Raw genomic sequence first — 18,287 nt, 5'->3', positions numbered from 1 at the left:
GTTAAACTTCAGTTGCCACTTCTTAGCCCAGCTGCCCAAATTATCTAGATCCTGTTGCAGTAGCACACTGCCATTACTGTCATTAACAACCCTGCCAACCTTTGTATCATCTGCAAACTTCGACATTAAGCCTGATATACCTTCATCAATATCATTGATAAATATACAAAACAACAGTGGACCTAACACCGAACCCTGTGGGACTCCACTAATAACATTAGTCCACGAAGAGCAGCACCCATTAATTACCACACTCTGTCTTCTCCCACTTAACCATCCTTTTATCCATTGTAGCAACTTACCCTTAATACCATTCTGCTCCAATTTGTACAATAGTCTTCCATGCGCAACAGTGTCAAAAGCTTTCCTGAAATCCAAATATATGATATCAAAATTATTTTTTGCATCCAGTTCCTTTGTAACCACATCATAATATCCTATCAAATTTGTCAGACAAGACTTTCCCTTAACAAACCCACGCTGTGTCTGAATTATTGCTGCAGTCTTGTCTAGATGATCTTGCAATGCATCTTTAACCAGTGACTCCATTATTTTACCCAGACAGAAGTTAAACTAACTGGTCTGTAATTACTCGTGTCACCCTTCGATCCCCCTTTGTGAATTGGGGATACATTTGCACATCTCCAGTCCGTGGGAACCTCCTCTGAGCCCAAGGACGCTCTCATAATTATGGCTAAGGGTTTGCTTAGTTTCCTTTGCTGCCTCCTTTAATATAACTGGATAGATCCCATCCACCCCAGGTGCTTTTCTTATGTTTAACTTCCACAGTTTCTCCTCCACTTTTCTTTCAGTTATTCCAAAATCATTAAGTATCCTGCTACAATTTGATAACCTTCTGCCATTTTCAAACCTTAATAATTCCTCATGTGTGAATGTAGATGCAAAATATTCATTTAGTTTGTTAGCTACCTGAGCAGGATCATTAACAGTCGAACCATCGATGTCAAGTGGACCAATCAGATTCATCCCCTTCCTTTTAGAGTTTATATAAGTAAAGAAATCCTTGCTGTTTTTCTTAGCATCTTTTGCCAAGGATTTCTCGTAATCTGCCTTCGCCTGCCTAACCTCCTTTGTCAGCTGATTACAGACTAGCTTATATCTGCCATAGGCTTCTGAGTCGCTTGATAATTTATATGCATCCCATGCATTTTTCTTCTCTATTATGAGTCTCATTAGTTCATTAGATAACCATTTAGGCTTAAACCTTGAACAATATTTCTTAATAGGTATGAAACTTTTAGTAGCTTCCACGATTAATTCCTTGAACGCTTCCCACTTAGAATTTACTGTTGGTAACATCGTCAGTTGATCCCACTGTACAGAATTTAATAAGTAGAAATAGGGACGTGATAATCCCATTATATAAGGCTTTTGTTAGACTACACTTGGAATACTGTGTTCAAGTATGGAGACCACACCTACAGAAAGACATAAAGTTTCTTGAAAGGGTGCAAAGACGGGTATCTCGCCTGCTGAGATCGGCAAAAGGGCGTCCTTATGAAGAAAGACTTTGAATATGTGGGTTGCAGAGTTTGGAAACTAGACACCTTAGAGGAGATCTGATTGAGGTGTTTAAGGCTCTGAGAGGCATCAGTAAAATGAAAGAGGACGAAATTTTCAAGATTATAAATGATGCTAGAACTAGGGGACATAAATACAAGTTATGGGGAAAATGTGTAGATTGGACTGCAAGAAGTTTTATTTTCACCAGCGAGTTATAAATTACTTAAATAAGTTGCCTACATGGATGGTAAAGGCTGACAGTTTGGGGAAATTCAAATGTCATCTGGATAGTACCTTTGGGTCAGGGAAGTGCATAGGGTGATAGGTTTAATTTAATGATAGGTTTAATTATTATTATTTATTTATTTATTATTATTTTTTTATCATTGTTTTATTCCGTTTTTTTTTTTTTTTTTTCTTTTGGCTAGTGCAGCATAAGCCAATAGGCTTTCTTGCACCATCCGGCCATTACTAATACTAATACAGTAGGCTGTCGAAATAATGGCACATTGAGATTGGATGTTTACATACAGCACAGATGTCTTGCAGTGCCGAAAAAAAGAAAACAGCAAGTCACGTGATTACTGTATTTGTTTGTTCGCCATTTTGAAAGTGAATTCTGTACTGATATCACAGATTATCATTCTCTCCCATTTATAAGCTAGTTTATGGAAGGATATTAATGGTATAGTACCAGACTACACATCTGATTTAAATTAACATCTTGCTCACGGGAATTTTTCTGCTTAAGATCAGTATTAAGAACTTGAGAGGAAGTGGTTGGGGAAGGGTGTGTTGGATTTTGACTGCATAAAAATTGTAAAGATGGGTATATGGTGCATTTTATTGTTGTCACGTTGTTAGGTGAAGTACTTGGCATAATTTCATTTTAGATTGGAACAACAAATGCCTTTAAATCAAGTGTTATTTTTTAAGTTGAATGGAACAAAGGGGTGCTCTTACGAAGAAAGGCTTAAGTTTTGCAAATTACAGTGTCTGGAGACTAGGCACCAGCAAGGTGATCTGATAGAGGTGTATAAAGCCTTGAATGGTTTAAGCATGCTCAATGCTGATGGGATTCTTCCTCTAGCTCAGAAAAACCACCTGAGAGGGCATAAATTCAAATTGAGAAAAGACAGATGTAGGATAGACGTGCGGAAATTTGCCTTTAGCCAGCGGGTGGTTGGTTGGTGAAACAGACTTCCATCCCTTGTGGTGGAGGTTGATAGCCTAAATAAGTTTAAGGCTCAGCTGGACAGGTATTTTGAACGAACAGAGGGGTGAAGTGGAAGTGGGTTTTTTTTTTTTTTTTTTTTTTGGCTGATGCTGCATAAGCTTGCTTTCTTGCATCAAATGCCTCTACTAATGCTAATGCTAATGCTACAGTTTCACATTCGGCAAGCAGGAGACTGACAACAGCCTATGTATAGTCTGAGGATGGGTTCTAGCAAGATTCCCCGAAACATTATTATTTTAAATGTATAGGGGTTTAGTTTTTAGCTAAATAAACTATCTTAATATTCCCGTGGTATAAGAGTGGTTGCTATAGAAAACTAGATTTCATGGGAAACCACCATGTAACATCCTTCTCCAATCATACTACTGCTCTTACTAAATGGAGCAAAAAATTGAAAAACAAAAAAAAAATTTGATTTAAAGACATTTGCTCTACTCTAAAATGTAAATGCTGTTATTTTTGCCAAAATTTAAATACCATAGCACCAGACTATGCAGCATACTGTACTGTGCATGGATCAGTTGGATAGAGGTTTTCTTTTTTAATCTTATGTAGTGTGACTCCTGAATATTAGCTCAACTCCACCATGATACATTATACTGATACATAAATCTGTAAATTGGCCAGAAGTGAATACGGTGCTATGTTTATGCAGTGTGGTGTGTATATTTTGTTCTGCTGTTTAGTTGTTTCTGACAACTTTACTACTTTAGTAGCAGTATCACCAGGAAGGTACTTTCCCAGTACTTGTCCGTATCAAAGGAGACAGGCTACAACTGTACGGGTATCACCTTACAATGTAGGTAGAACTAATATAATCCAGTACTCATAAAAGGCAAATGCTAAATGTACGAGTGCCAGCCATCCCATAAATTGCATGTGCCCCAAGGAACCCAATCAAGAGGTATCAGCATTCCTGCTGCTTGAAGCAGGAATGCTGATAACAAGATTCTGCCCCCAACTGGAGCCAGCAGAGAAGGTCCCTACTGTTAGGCACCAACAGCACACCAGTGGCGAGATAAAATCAAGTAGCCATGCATTTCATTTTCAGTGAAATGCATGACTATTAGATTTTATGTCTTCTTTTCAGTTCAGCACTTCTTATTGAGGGAGCAGGAGAAAATAGGTATGCTAAGATTTTGGAGGCTATGAGATGGGCCCAGTTAGTGACTAAAACGGCTCATGATCAAAATAATGTGGATTTTTTTGACTACTACATGATGACTAAAGCTTAATCATTCCACAGAATGCTGCTCTAGCCCCACACTCCTAAGAATATCCTATGACCACCTCTAGTATCACAATTTGTTTCCTAGTTATATGTTCAATGTAGTTTTCACCAATCCAGGTCATCCTAAAAGGTGTATTAAAGACCATTAACAGTGAGGCATAGTATGACTCATAAAAAATACTTAATGCTAAGCATTAGTATTTAAGTATACATCTAATGCTCAGTTAACACATGCAATGTGTTCTTGGATGAATCGAATGAACACTGACTGAGAATTCAATTCTCACATAAACTCATGTAACTTGCTGAGATACAGTCCTGAAGATTTGTGAATAATTTGATATTTTCAAAATGAAATATGACTAATTACAATTACCATACATACCTGATAACTAATCCTGTTTGAAAAATTCATTCAAACAAAGCTGATGAATTGCCTTTCTTTTGATGATGAAGAATCTTATAGTAAATGGTGACATCATGAAGATATCTCATAACATTACTACTTTTTTTCAACAATGGAATCTGAATCCTCTATGACTTGCATGATTTCTCTTAGATGTTTGGGATTCAGGATCTTTGAATCAGTACTGGAGATTTTAATGAGTCATCCTTTTTTTCAACTTTAATGTGTATATGCAAATCAATCAAATCACTGGGCATGAAGTTGTCTCTGCAAGACTCCAGCAACTCATTCATATCCTCAGCCTCCTCTTCCATGTTAAGGTGTTTTGAAATATGTAAAATTTCCTTTGTAACAATCACATGCAGTTTTTTTTGGAAATCTTCATTAGCCATGGACAAACTGCAAGCAGAGTTTCTCCAACAACCCTTAATAGGTTATTGCTGGCTGAATTGATATTACTCCAGCTTGCAGCAATTTCTCTCACTGCCATAAGGATGTTATATCCCCCACCTCCCAAAACTGCACAACAATGGTTGCTTTCTTCCTGCCATTAGTAGCAATAGTTCTGAGCCAGGGTTCTTTTCAAATAATACAGCTTAAAGGTGAAAATGACCCCTTGATCGATACTTTCTTTTTCAGCCTGCCGTTCCAGAGACACCTCAATGTTTTTTTCACTTAACCACACAATAAAAAGCACTCCAGGGAACTCTCATTCAATGGATGAAAGCACTACACGTTATTGTTCCTCTAAAACTATGAAAACTAAGAATATGTAACAGAGCAATAATGTGCTTGAGTTGGCTGAAATGATACTGAAAGTGAATTTGAAATCTCTGTTTTAGTTTCACTTTCAGATTAGCATTAGCATTAGTAGAGGCATATGATACAAGAAAGCAAGCTTATGCAGCATCAGCCAGAAAAAAAAAAAAATTAAAAAAAAAATTCCACTTGCCCCTCTGTTCGTTTGAAATACCTGTCCAGCTGAGCCTTAAATTTATTTAGGCTATCAACTTCCACAACAAGGGATGGAAGTCTGTTCCACCAACAAACTACCCGCTGGCTAAAGGCAAATTTCTGCACATCTATCCAGCATCTGTCTTTCCTCAATTTGAATTTATGCCCTCTCAGGTGATTATTCTGAGCAAGAGGCAGAATCCCATCAGGATTGAGCATGCTCAACCCATTCAACCCATCCAATTTACTAATGATATTAAGAGTAGGAGACCAGCGGAATTACTTAACAAGTACAGGTCACTGTTGAAAAAAAGCCGTGAAGTAGGGTTGAATTTGAAAGTGTCTGCAGTTCTGCCAGACACGATAGGAGGGAGTATAGGATGAGAGCCTTGTCGATCAATTCGGCCCTGGAAAGATTGTGCAAGGCTCAAGGGGTAGAATTTTTTTCAGCCTGGAATATACTTGTTAACAGGAGAGATTGCTTCTACAGGGATGGGATACACTTAAATAGAAAGGGTGCAAGAATATTTGCTGATGCTATCGAGGCAGTGTTAGGTGGGTCGGAAAACTGCTAGCTTGGGGGGGGGGGAGACAAAGACTAATGGATTAACAGTAGCCACTGGCACAGGTGAAAGAGATTCTTGCACTGCTTCTATTGGAATGAGCAGAAGCCTGAAAAACAAGATGTAGGATATTTCAGAGACTGCTGGAAGTCATTGCGGTACAAGTAAACACATGGGTTGTGTTAGGGTAGCTAAGAATAGAAACAGGTGCATGTATACTTGCGTGTACACCAATGCTAGGAGTTTAGTAAATAAATTTGATGAATTTGAGGTATTGCTCAAAACATCAAAGGCAGATATTGTTGGGATATCAGAGACGTGGTGTCACACAGATATAAGGAATGCAGAACTGGAATTTGGGGAGTACAATGTGTACAGAAAGGATAGACAGGACAGGAGGGGAGGAGGGGTTATGCTCTTAGTTAAAAAACACATAAAATACAAGGAAGTGAAGCCAGTCGACATTGATGGACAGGGCAGTGCCGAGTCAGTTTGGTGTGACATAAGCATAGGTAAATCAAAATTGAGAGTAGGAGTGTGCTATAGGCCTAATGACTCTGATGAGTATAATAAGATACTGTACAGGGAAATAGAATGGGCCAGTAAATCAGAGAGTCTTATAATGGGGGATTTTAATTTCCCAGATATTGACTGGAATTTGTGGGTTGGTCACTCACACACTAGCAAGGCTTTTGTGGATTTATTGGATGATTGTTTTCTACACCAGCATGTTCGGGAGGCAACTAGAGGGAGTAATACTCTTGATCTGATTATCAGTAGTGATTCTTCATGCATTAGGAATCTGCAGATAAAGGAACCACTGGGTGGCAGTGATCACAGTGTGCTGAAGTGGGATTTACTCGTTGTTGTTGTTGTTATTTGGTTTTTAGGAGCATTAGCAACTAAGGCCATAATGCTCCGGGAATATGCGGTGGTCATTCCCTGACCTTTCCGCATCTTCCGTATTTGGTGGTGGGGGTTTACTCAAGGAGGTAACTACCATCAGAGGTAAAGGGAAGGGTTTTTGCTTTCGTAAAGGCGACTATGATGGCCTGAGACAGTATTTAAATTCTATACAGTGGGACCAACTGATGATGTTACCAACAGCAAATTCAAAATGGGACGCATTCAAGGAACTAATCTTGGAAGCTACCAGGCTTTACATACCAACCAAGAAATATTGTTCAAGGTTCAGGCCTAAATGGTTGTCAAATGAACTAATGAGACATATGGCAGAGAAGAAAAATGCATGGGATACATACAAATTAATGGGTGACATGGAAGCCTATGATAGATATAAGTTGGTCTGTAAACAAGTCACAAAGGAGATTAGGCAGGCAAAGGCAGATTATGAGAAATCCTTGGCAAAGGACGCAAAGAAAAACAGAAAAGAGTTTTTTACCTATTTAAACTCAAGAAGGAAAGGGATGAATCAGATTGGTCCACTGGATGTTGATGGTTCAACAATTGAGGATCCAGCTCAGGTGGCTAACAATCTAAACGAGTATTTTGCATCTACATTCACACATGAGGAGTTATTCAGGAAGGGGAATGTCGTAGGTGAAGTAAACATTAGCAGTGAGCTAGATTATTTTCTAATAACTGAGAGGAAAGTGGAGGAGAAATTGTTGAGGATAAACATAACAAAGGCACCCAGGGTGGATGGGATCTATCCAGTTATATTAAAGGAGGCAGCAAAGGAAATAAGCAAACCCCTAGCCATAATTATGAGAGCTTCTTTGGACTCAGGGGAGGTACCCATGGACTGGAGATGTGCAAATGTAACCCCAATTCACAAAGGAGGATCAAAGGCTGACACAAGTAATTATAGACCTGTTAGTTTAACTTCGGTTCCAGGAAAATTAATGGAGGCACTGGTTAAAGAAGCACTGCAGGATCATCTGGACAAGAATTCAGTTATAGCTCAGACACAGCATGGTTTTGTTAAGGGCAGGTCTTGTCTGACCAGTTTGATTGGATACTATGATGTAGTCACAAAAGAACTGGATGCAGGGAATAACTTTGATATTATATATTTGGATCTTAGAAAGGCTTTTGATACCGTTGCGCATGGAAGACTGCTGCACAAATCGGAGAAGTGTGGCATTGGAGGCAAATTGCTGCTATGGATAAAGGGATGGTTGAGTGGCAGACGACAGAGATTGGTAATCAATGGACTGCTCAACGTGGACTAATGTTATTAGTGGAGTTCCTCAGGGTTCAGTGTTGGGTCCATTGTTGTTTTCTGTATTTATAAATGATATTGATGATGGTGTATCAGGCTTAATGTCCAAGTGTGCAGACGATACCAAGGTTGGCAGGATTGTTAAGGACACTACTGATACTATGCTGCTGCAACAGGATCTGGAAAGGTTGAGCAGATGGGCTGAGAGGTGGCAAATGAAGTTTAACATTGACAAATGTAAAGTACTACATATGGGAAACAGTGATCCCAGATCAACGTATCAACTCTGTGGTACTACGCTGACAGTGGTAGAGAATGAAAAGGACCTGGGGGTAATTGTGCAGGCAGATATGAAGTTCTCTGAGCAGTGCAGACAAGCTGCAAGAGTAGCTCATGGTGTCTTGTCAATGATATACAGGAATTTTTCTAGCAGGGACAGGGATGTGATTATTCCCTTGTATAAGGCATTGGTCAGGCCACACCTTGAGTACTGTATACAGGTCTGGAGGCCTCATTTCAAGAAAGATGTAGAGCTGCTGGAACGAGTACAGAGAAGGGCAACAAGATTAGTGAATGGAACAAAGGGTTGCTCTTACGAAGAAAGGCTTAAGTTTTGCAAATTACAGAGCCTGGAGACTAGGCATCGGCGAGGTGATCTGATAGAGGTGTATAAGGCTTTGAACGGCTTGAGCATGCTCAATGCCGATGGGATTCTTCCTCTTGCTCAGAATAATCACCTGAGAGGGCATAAATTCAAATTGAGGAAGGACGGATGTCGGATAGATGTGCGGAAATTTGCCTTTAGCCAGTGGGCAGTTGGTTTGTGGAATAGACTCCCATCGCTTGTTGTTGAAGTTGATAGCCTAAACAAATTTAAGGCTCAGCTGTGAGATGGGAGTAGTGGTTTTTTTTTTTTGGGGGGTGAAATGGGAGTAGTGGTTTTTTTTTGTTTTTTTTTTTGGCTGAATAAGCTTGCTTTCTTGCATCATATGCCTCTACTAATGCTAATGCTAATGGCTTTATACACCTCTGTCAGATCACCTAGACGGTGCCTAGTCTTCAGACACTGTAATTTGCAAAATTTAAGCCTTTCTTTGTAAGAGCAACCCTTTGTTTCATTCACTAACCTTGTTGCCCTTCTCTGTACTCGTTCCAGCAGCTCTACATCCTTCTTGAAATGAGGCCTCCAGACCTGTATACAGTACTCAAAGTGTGGCCTAACCATTGCCTTACACAAGGGAATAATCACCTCCTTATCCCTGCTAGAAAAATTCCTGTATATCATTGATAAGACACCATGAGCTACTCTTGCAGCCCGTCTGCACTGATCAGAGAACTTCATATCTGCCTGCACAATTACCCCCAGGTCCTTTTCATTCTCTACTACTGTCAGTGTAGTACCAAAGAGTTGATATGTTGCTCTGGGGTTGCTGTTTCCCATATGTAATACTTTACATTTGTCAATGTTAAACTTCATTTGCCACATCTCAGCCCATCTGCTCAACCTTTCCAGATCCTGTTGCAGCAGCATAGCGTCAGTAGTGTCCTTAACAACCCTGCCAACTTTTGTATCGTCTCCAAACTTGGACATTAAGCTTGATATACCATTATCAATATTATATATATAAATACAGAAAACAATAATGGACCCAACACTGAACCCTGAGGGACTCCACTAATAACATTAATCCACGATGAGCAGTGTCCATTGATTACCACGATGTCTTCTCCCCCTCAACCACCCCTTTATCCATAGCAGCAATTTGCCTCCAATTCCACACTGTTCCAATTTGTGCAGCAGTCTTCCATGTGCTATAACTGAAGTCTTGTCTAGATGATCCTGCAGTGCTTCTTTAACCAGTGTCTCCATTAATTTTCCTGGAACAGAAGTTAAACTCACAGGTCTATAATTACTTGTGTCAGCCTTTGATCCCCCTTTGTGAATTAGGGTCACATTTGCACATCTCCAGTCTATGGGTACCTCCCCTGAGTCCAAGGAAGCTCTCATAATTATGGCTAAGGGTTTGCTTACTTCCTTTGCTGCCTCCTTTAATATAACTGGATAGATCCCATCCACCCCAGGTGCCTTTCTTGTGTTTATCTTCAACAATGTCTCCTCCACTTTACTCTCAGTTATTCCAAGATTATCTAGCTTACTACCAGAGTTTAATACACCTCTGGCATTCCCCTCGCTGAATAGCTCCTCATGTGTGAATGTCAATGCATAATATTGATTTAGTTTGATAGCTACCTGATCAGGATCATCAACAGTTGAACCATCGATATCAAGTGGACAAATCTGATTCATCCCTTTCCTTCCAGAGTTTACATAAGTAAAGAACTCTTTGCTGTTTTTCTTTGCATCCCTTGCCAAAGATTTCTCATAATCTGCCTTCGCCTGCCTAACCTCCTTTGTAACTTGGTTACAGATCAACTTATATCTATCATAGGCTTCTGTGTCACATGTTAATTTATATGTATCCCATGCATTTTTCTTCTCTGCCATATGTCTCATTAGTTTATCTGACATCCATTTAGGCCTAAACCTTGAACAATATTTCTTAGTTGGTATGTAAACCCTAGTAGCTTCCAAGATAAGTACTTTAATGCTTCCCATTTTGAATTTGCTGTTGGTAACATCATCAGTTGGTCCCACTGTATAGAATTTAAATACTGTCTCAGACCATCCTAGTCGCCTTTACGAAAGCAATAACCCTTCCCTTTACCCCTGATGGTAGTTATCTCTTTGAGTAAATCCCACTTCAGCACACTGTGATCACTGCCACCTAGTGGTTCCTCTATCTGCAGATTCTTAATGCATGAAGAATCACTACTGATAATCAAATCAAGAGTATTACTCCCTCTAGTTGCCTCTCTAACATACTGATGTAGAAAACAATCATCCAATAAATCCACAAAATCCTTGCTGGTGTGTGAGTGACCAACCCACAAATTCCAGTCAATACCTGGGAAATTAAAATTACCCATTATAAGACTCTCTGATTTACTGGCCAACTCTATTTCCCTGTACAGTTTCTTATTATACTCATCAGAGTCATTAGGCCTATAGCACACTCCTACTCTCAATTCTGATCTCCCAATATCCTGTCTATCCTTTCTGTAGACGTTGTACTCCCCAAATTCCAGTTCTGCATTCCTTATATATGTGTGACACCACGTCTCTGATATCCAAACAATATCTGCCTTTGATGCTTTGAGCAATACCTCAAATTCATCAAATTTATTTACCAAACTTCTAGCATTGGCCTGTATACATGCACCTGTATACAGGCCTGTATACATGCACCTGTTCTTTTTGTTAGCTAACCTAGCACAACCCATGTGTTTACTTGTACCACAATGACTCCCCGCAGTCTCTGAAATATCCTGCATCTTGTTTTCCAGGCTTCTACTCATTCCAATAGAAGTAGTGCAAGAATCACTTTCACCTCTGCCAGTGGCTACTGTTAATCTATTAGTCCTTGTATCCCCCCCATGCTAGCAGTTGTCCGACCCACCTAACGCTGCCTTAATAGCATCAGCAAATATTCTTGCACCGTTTCTATTTAAGTGTATCCCATTCCTGTAGAAGCAGTCCCTTCTGTTAACAAGTACAGACCAGGCTGAAAAAAATTCTCCTCCTTGAGCCTTGCACAGTCTTTCCAGGTCCGAATTGATCGATAAGATTTATAAGGCACATTACCTTCTAATTTCTCAGATATAAATTTTCTGTTCCTACTCTGGACAATCACAAGAATCAGCAGTCAATTCAAGAGGAATCAATTACTGCAGTTGTTTGTTAAATATTGTAGTGGGCCAAAGATGTATGGATATATTGTAAGTAGGTATATCAGACAAACAGTATCAATATAGAATCATATATACCATCAGATGTACTTAAACTAGATGTATGGTAACTGAGTGTTAGGTGAATAGGTTAGGGATTACATGTTTTTATGGGTGTGAGCCATAGGGTGGTAATGCTTGGTCCAGTCAGGTCCTGTTAGCATTAGTTGAGGCATATGATGCAAGAAAGCAAGCTTATACAGCATCATCCAAAAAAAAAAAAAAAAAAAACCTCATTTCACCCATCCAGTCACTCCAAATGTTTGTCTAGTTCAGCATTAAATTTATTTACGCTACCAACTTCCACGACAATGGATGAAATTCTATTCCAGCAATCAACTACCAGCTGGCTAAAGGAAAACTTCCGCACATCTATTCTACAACTGTCTTTTCTCAATTTGAATCTATGCCCCCTCAGGTTCTTAATCTGAGCAAGCAGAAGTATCCCATCAGCACTGAGTCTGCTCAAACCATTCAAGGCCTTGTACACCTCAATCAGATAAATTCGCAGGTGCCAAGTCTTCAAATGCTGCAACTTTCAGAATTTAAGCCTCTCTTGGTAAGAGTACCCCCTTTGTTCTTCTCACCATTCTTGTTGCCCTTCTCTGTTCTCATTTTAGCAACTCTACATCCTTCCTAAAATGAGATCTCCAGACCTGTACGCAGTACTCACGGTGTGGCCTGACCATTGCCTTATACAAATGATAATCACTTCCTTGTCCCTGGTAGCAAAATTCTTATATATCATTGACAAAACTGTATGACCTGCTCTGGCAGCCCATCTGCACTGCTCAGAGATCTTCATATCTGACTGCACAATTACCACCAGGTTTTTTAATTCTCCACCTCCTTGAGTGTAGTACCACACAGTTGGTATGTTTCTCATGGGTTACTACTATACAGTACTTTGTATTTGTCAATGTTAAACTTTCTTCTTCCTTCCCTCAGCCCATCTGCCTAACTGTTGAAGTAACTGTCTTCATTAACAACTCTGCCAACTTTGTATCATCTGCAAACTTGGACATTAAGCCTGATATACCTTCATTGATATCATTGATAAATACACAAAACAACAATGGGCCCAGCACCAAACCCTGCGCAAAATGTAGAGCAGTGTCCAGATATTACCACTCTCTGCCATCTCCCACCCAACCATCCCTTCATCCATTGCAGCAACTTTCCCTTAATGCCATACCTCTCCAATTTGTACAGCAGTCTTTCATGTGTAACAGTATCCAAAGCTTTCCTGAAATCCAAGTATATGATATCAAAATTATTTTTTGCATCCAGTTCTTTTGTGACTACATCATAGTATCCAATCAAACTGATCAGACAAGACTTCCCCTTAACAAACCCATGTGTCTGAACTATAAGTGCATATCACCTTTCTTGTCTGGGTGATCCTGCATCATTTCTTTAACCAGTGACTCCATTATTTTTGCCAGAACAGAAGTTAAACTAACAGGTCTATAATTACTTGTGTTGCCCTTTGAACCCCCTTTGTGAATTGGGGATACGTTTGCATATCTACAGTCCATGAGGACCTCCCCTGAATCTAAGGATGCTCTTATAATTATGGCTAAGGGTTTGCTTAGATTCAGGACCACCTCAGCAAGAATGGTATCTTGTCTGGTGGAAGGTCATGCCTAATCAATCTTGCCTCCTTCAATATAACTGGATAGGATCCGTCTGCCCTAGGTGCCTTTTTTATGTTTACCTTCAACAATTTCTCCTCCACCTTGCTCTCCATTATTACAAAATCATTTAGCTCCATGTTAGAGTTTAGTAAACTTCTATCCTCCCCTTCATCCCCCCTGTTAATGGTCATGGAGTGAGAAGGGAAGGCCTACTTAAGTGGCTGCTTTTCTGCTTTACATTTCATGTCCCCCCCCCCTCTCTTCCTCTCCCCATTTTACATATTTTTTACTGTTCTAATGTCTATCAGAATCCTTGGGAGATATAACTTATAACTGTACAATCCAAATAATGCCACGTATTTCAAACACCAACAAGCATACCTCTCCTTGAGGGTAAGTGCTTTTTATTTGTGACTGATTTGAAATTGCACCTGATTTTTATTAGCTGCAATGATGATTGCACTCAGGGCAACTTTCTTCACAATATGAGATTGTTGCATTTTGTAGCAAAATCAGTTTACTCTTTGCTATATACAGAAGTGAGATTTTTTTGCCAACCAATGCCCTTTACAGCATTTGTATACCTAAAGCTTCTGTCCTAAATTCACTTGAAATTTAATCACCATTTGGATCCCACCAGATTTCTCTATCAATGGAGCTTGTCCTTGCAAGTAAATTTAATTAAAATTAAATTTAATCTAATTAAAATTAATTAAATGCATTTGCACTTAAATTTAATTCCTCCAGAATATTTTAATATTAACTTTGCTATTCCTGCACCAGTAATTTTTTGGATGTTTATAATTTATTAATGATTCTTCTACAATTACTAAATTTGCAGTTTGGTATTTCTTTCCTGTATATGGATATATATTGAAGATAATTCTGCTTTTAAAGAGAAATGTATGGATCTAGTGGTTGTAATTTTAAGTTCCAAGGCATCTAAGACCATGAGGTACCATTATATCGTAACACTGCAAAGATGGCGCTAAAGAGGAATTCAGTAATTATGGGCCAGTCAGTTTGACTTCTCAATAGGGAAGGTCATGGGTCTGGGTTAAGAAAATGATTCAGGACCACCTCAGCAAGAATGGTATCTTGTCTGGTGGAAGGTCATGCCTAATCAATCTTGTAAATGACTGGTAACAATTTTGTAATTATATATCGAGACTGTAGTAAAGTTTTTGCTATTCTTGCATGGAATGCTGCTGCTGTATAAAGTAGAATAATGTGGAGTTACAGGTAAGATTCTATGATGGATCACAGGTTGCTAAAAGATAGGGAACAGAGGGTTTTCATAAATGGTCAATCTTCAGGGTGGACCAAAGTAAACAAGTGGGATTCCTCAGAAATCAGTGTTGGGTCCCCTTCTATTTCAAATTTTCATAAATGATATTGACAAGGGTGTCTAAAGGAAGCTGTCAAAATACACTGATGATTTGACAATTAACAGTTCTAGTCAGGCCATAATAATTCAAAAAGACTTAGATTGGTTGTATGTACATTCTGAAAAAAAATGGCAGTTAAAGTTAATGCTTCAAAATGTAAGTTATGCATTTGGGAACAGGAAAACCCCAGAGTCATGTATAAGCTAGTGGGAGAGATGGTTCAACACAAAAAAGACTTGGTGTTACAATTCAATCCAATATGCAGTGTAAGCAGGGAGCTAGGATAGCACATGGTATTCTGTCCATGATTTAGACGACCCTTGCTATTAGGAAGAACGATATAATTAATCTGCTATACGAGACGATGATTAGAATTTGGAACTATTTAAAAAAAACCATTAACTTTCTGGAGTGGGTTCAAAGAAGGATTAATGATGAATCCATTTCAATGTGAAGAATGCCTTAGAAGGTGTGGACTGCAAAGTTGAACAACTAGACATCTAAGGGAAAACACAAATATAAAATCTCAGGGAATAACAAAAGATTAGATAAAATTCAAAGCAGAACCGGATGGTTACCTTGTGGGAATGGGAATAGTATGAATATTCTGTTCAATTTAAATTATTTTTTGGCTAATACAGAAAAAGTCTGGTTCTTTGCATCATTTGGCTTTCTGATACTAATTCAGATTAATGATCACAACTGCAAGCTCAGCTAAACCTCCCAACTGGATGTAATGCCAAACTCAGCTTACTTTAATGTTAAAAGTAGTCATTAATGAAATTAACTAAAGTTCTTTTCATTGTTATTAATGTTTATTAATTTATGAGAGTAATTTTGTTCTCTTATAGCTGTATATTAAACAAATGGTGTTTTAATTTAACATAAACTACAATGTATTCATCTACATTATAGCTATTTAAAAAAAAAAAAAAAAAAAAAAAGTAAAGTGCAGCCATTATCAACCCACTGCAGGATGGAAGCCTCCTCAACAATTCATGCTGAGGGAAATGGACCATAATCTGCCACGCTGGTCCAGTGCGGTTGGCAGATCGACCGTATTCAGCAGTCAGGGGCTTGAACCCCGGTCTACTCAAAGAGCGTGTGCTATTGCACTCCCACTCCTGCCCACTCGGCTATGGAGGCCATTTATCTATCCACAACAGCAATGTTCATCCCTGGCTTAGTTGGCCATCGATCACAAATTGTCATTATTCCAATTCTCTCTCTCTCTCTCTCTCTCTCTCCCCCCCTCTCTCTCTCTCTCTCTCTCTCTCTCTCTCTCTCTCTCTCTCTCTCTCTCATGGTAACACAAAATTGAAATTTAGGAAATAATTGACATAATGTTATGTTAAAACTTACATATAACAATATTCCTGTCAAGGAGACCTGATCCACAAAATCTATCTTCACCAGGGCCTGCTCCATCTAATGATCCCTGATCAATACCAACAAAATCATCATCATTACAGATAGGTCCACTTGCCCCTGCATCACTAGGATAACCCCATGAAAATGAATCAGGGAGTTCTGATTCCCATTTAATAGAACAAAAGTTCTCTTCTACTCTCAGGCAAGTAGTGTACCTCAGATTGCTTAGATAACGAACTTTACCTGGTATGGAAGGACCAAAGTTAAAACTTCTCACCGTTTCACTGGGACTGCGATAATACTGGAGGCAACCAGGTGGAGCTGTAATGGCAAAATTAATAACTCAGTCAATCAAAAATTAAGAACACCTATGTGAATGTTATTATCAAGAATATCTACATGAATGATTTCTTGTTATTTTGTTATTTGTTATTTGGTTTTTTTTTTAGGAGCATTAGCAACTAAGGCCATATTGCTCCGGGATATGCGGTGGTCATTCCTTGACCTTTCCGCATCCTCCGTATTTGGTGGTGACGGGCTCAAACCCCGGTCTAATCAAGAAGCGTGCGCTACGCACTGCTGCTCCTTCCCACCTGGCTACGGAGGCGCCTAATGATTTCTTGATATGTCATTTATTGGAGTTATATGAAAATTATTTTATCTTGAATCATTAACAACAACAACAAAGTGTACAAATCTTGGAATGAGACTAGGTAGTGGTTATGCCACCTTCTGACCGTTTTTAAGAGATTTGGGTTAGAATCCATTAGAAATGAGTCAACCTTTGCTGAATTTCTGAAGTTCTGATAAAAACAGAAGAGCTCCTTCTGTTTTTATCAGAACTCCTTAGCCCACTTATCTTTATTTAATTTACAGGCTTTGCCATTACTCTGACAGATTTTTTAACCTGGTACAATATGAATTTATAAATAACTGAGCATATAACTAATAAATAATTAATATTCATCCATTTCTATAACATGACATGATGCATCCCCAATTTGGTTAGATCCCCAATGATGATTGGGGATCTAACCAAAGTTGTTTCATGGTTCACCAGGAAACTGCAATCAAAATTTTGTACATTCTGTGCAATCTTGTAAGGGTGCAGAAACCCTGCCTCATTGGCCAGTTTGCCTCTTTAAAATAGTTTATAAAGTCCCTATGACAATTAAAAACAAAAATTCATTTTTAAAAGAAAATGTTTGCTTGAATAGAATTGGTTTAAATTTCCCACTTATTATTACTATTATATTTTTAATAGTAGAGAAAACATGTTTAATGAGCCACAAGATAATGTTGGGCAATTTCCACAGTCTATGGCTCATAAAAATTAAACATCATGCAATATCCATACATAACCTTATTTCTAATCATTTTTTGCATGTATCATTCAGTTACTGTGCAACTGTGCATGTTTGTTTTATTGTGTTGCTATTAATATACCTAATAAAACAGATGTCTGAAAAGAAATGTGTGGGTTTATTAAACGGAAATCTTGCAATACAGTCACAGAGGAACTGGATGCAAAAAATAATTTTAATATCATATACTTGGAATTCAGGAAAGCTTTTGTTACAGTTGCACATAAAAGACTGCTGTACAAAAAAAAAAAAAAAGCAGTGTGGCATTAAGGGCAAGTTAGTGCTATGCATAAAGGAATGGTTGAGTGGAAGAAGACAGAGCGGTAATCAATGGCCACTGCTCTTCGCAGACTATTTATGTTATTAGAGGAGTTCCCCATGGTTCGGTGTTGGGTCCACTGTTTGTTTTGTATATTTATTAATGATATTGACGAAGGCATATCACACAATGTCCAAGTTTGCAGATGATACAAAGGTTGGCAGAGTGGTTAATGACAGTATGCTACTGCAACATCTAGAAAAATTAGGCACATTGGCTGATAAATAGCAATTGAGGTTTAACATTAACAAATGCAGAATAC

General features: G+C 38.7%; 1 protein-coding gene across 1 annotated transcript in view; it reads right to left on the bottom strand.

Annotated features, from left to right (window-relative positions):
* LOC150074971 (uncharacterized) overlaps positions 1 to 18,287 on the bottom strand; it is a 286,394-nt gene that overhangs the window by 52,095 nt on the left and 216,012 nt on the right. Inside the window, exon 6 of the mRNA XM_090388694.1 lies at positions 16,334 to 16,663. Coding sequence (XP_090244820.1) covers positions 16,334 to 16,663 — 330 coding nt within the window. The remainder of the gene's footprint in view (positions 1 to 16,333; positions 16,664 to 18,287) is intronic.

This window comes from Mastigoproctus giganteus, chromosome 14 (genome assembly GCF_048544385.1).
Source record: "Mastigoproctus giganteus isolate SK-2022 chromosome 14, ASM4854438v1, whole genome shotgun sequence".
Lineage (NCBI taxonomy): Eukaryota > Metazoa > Arthropoda > Arachnida > Uropygi > Thelyphonidae > Mastigoproctus > Mastigoproctus giganteus.
This window is presented reverse-complemented; position numbering and strand designations above follow the sequence as displayed.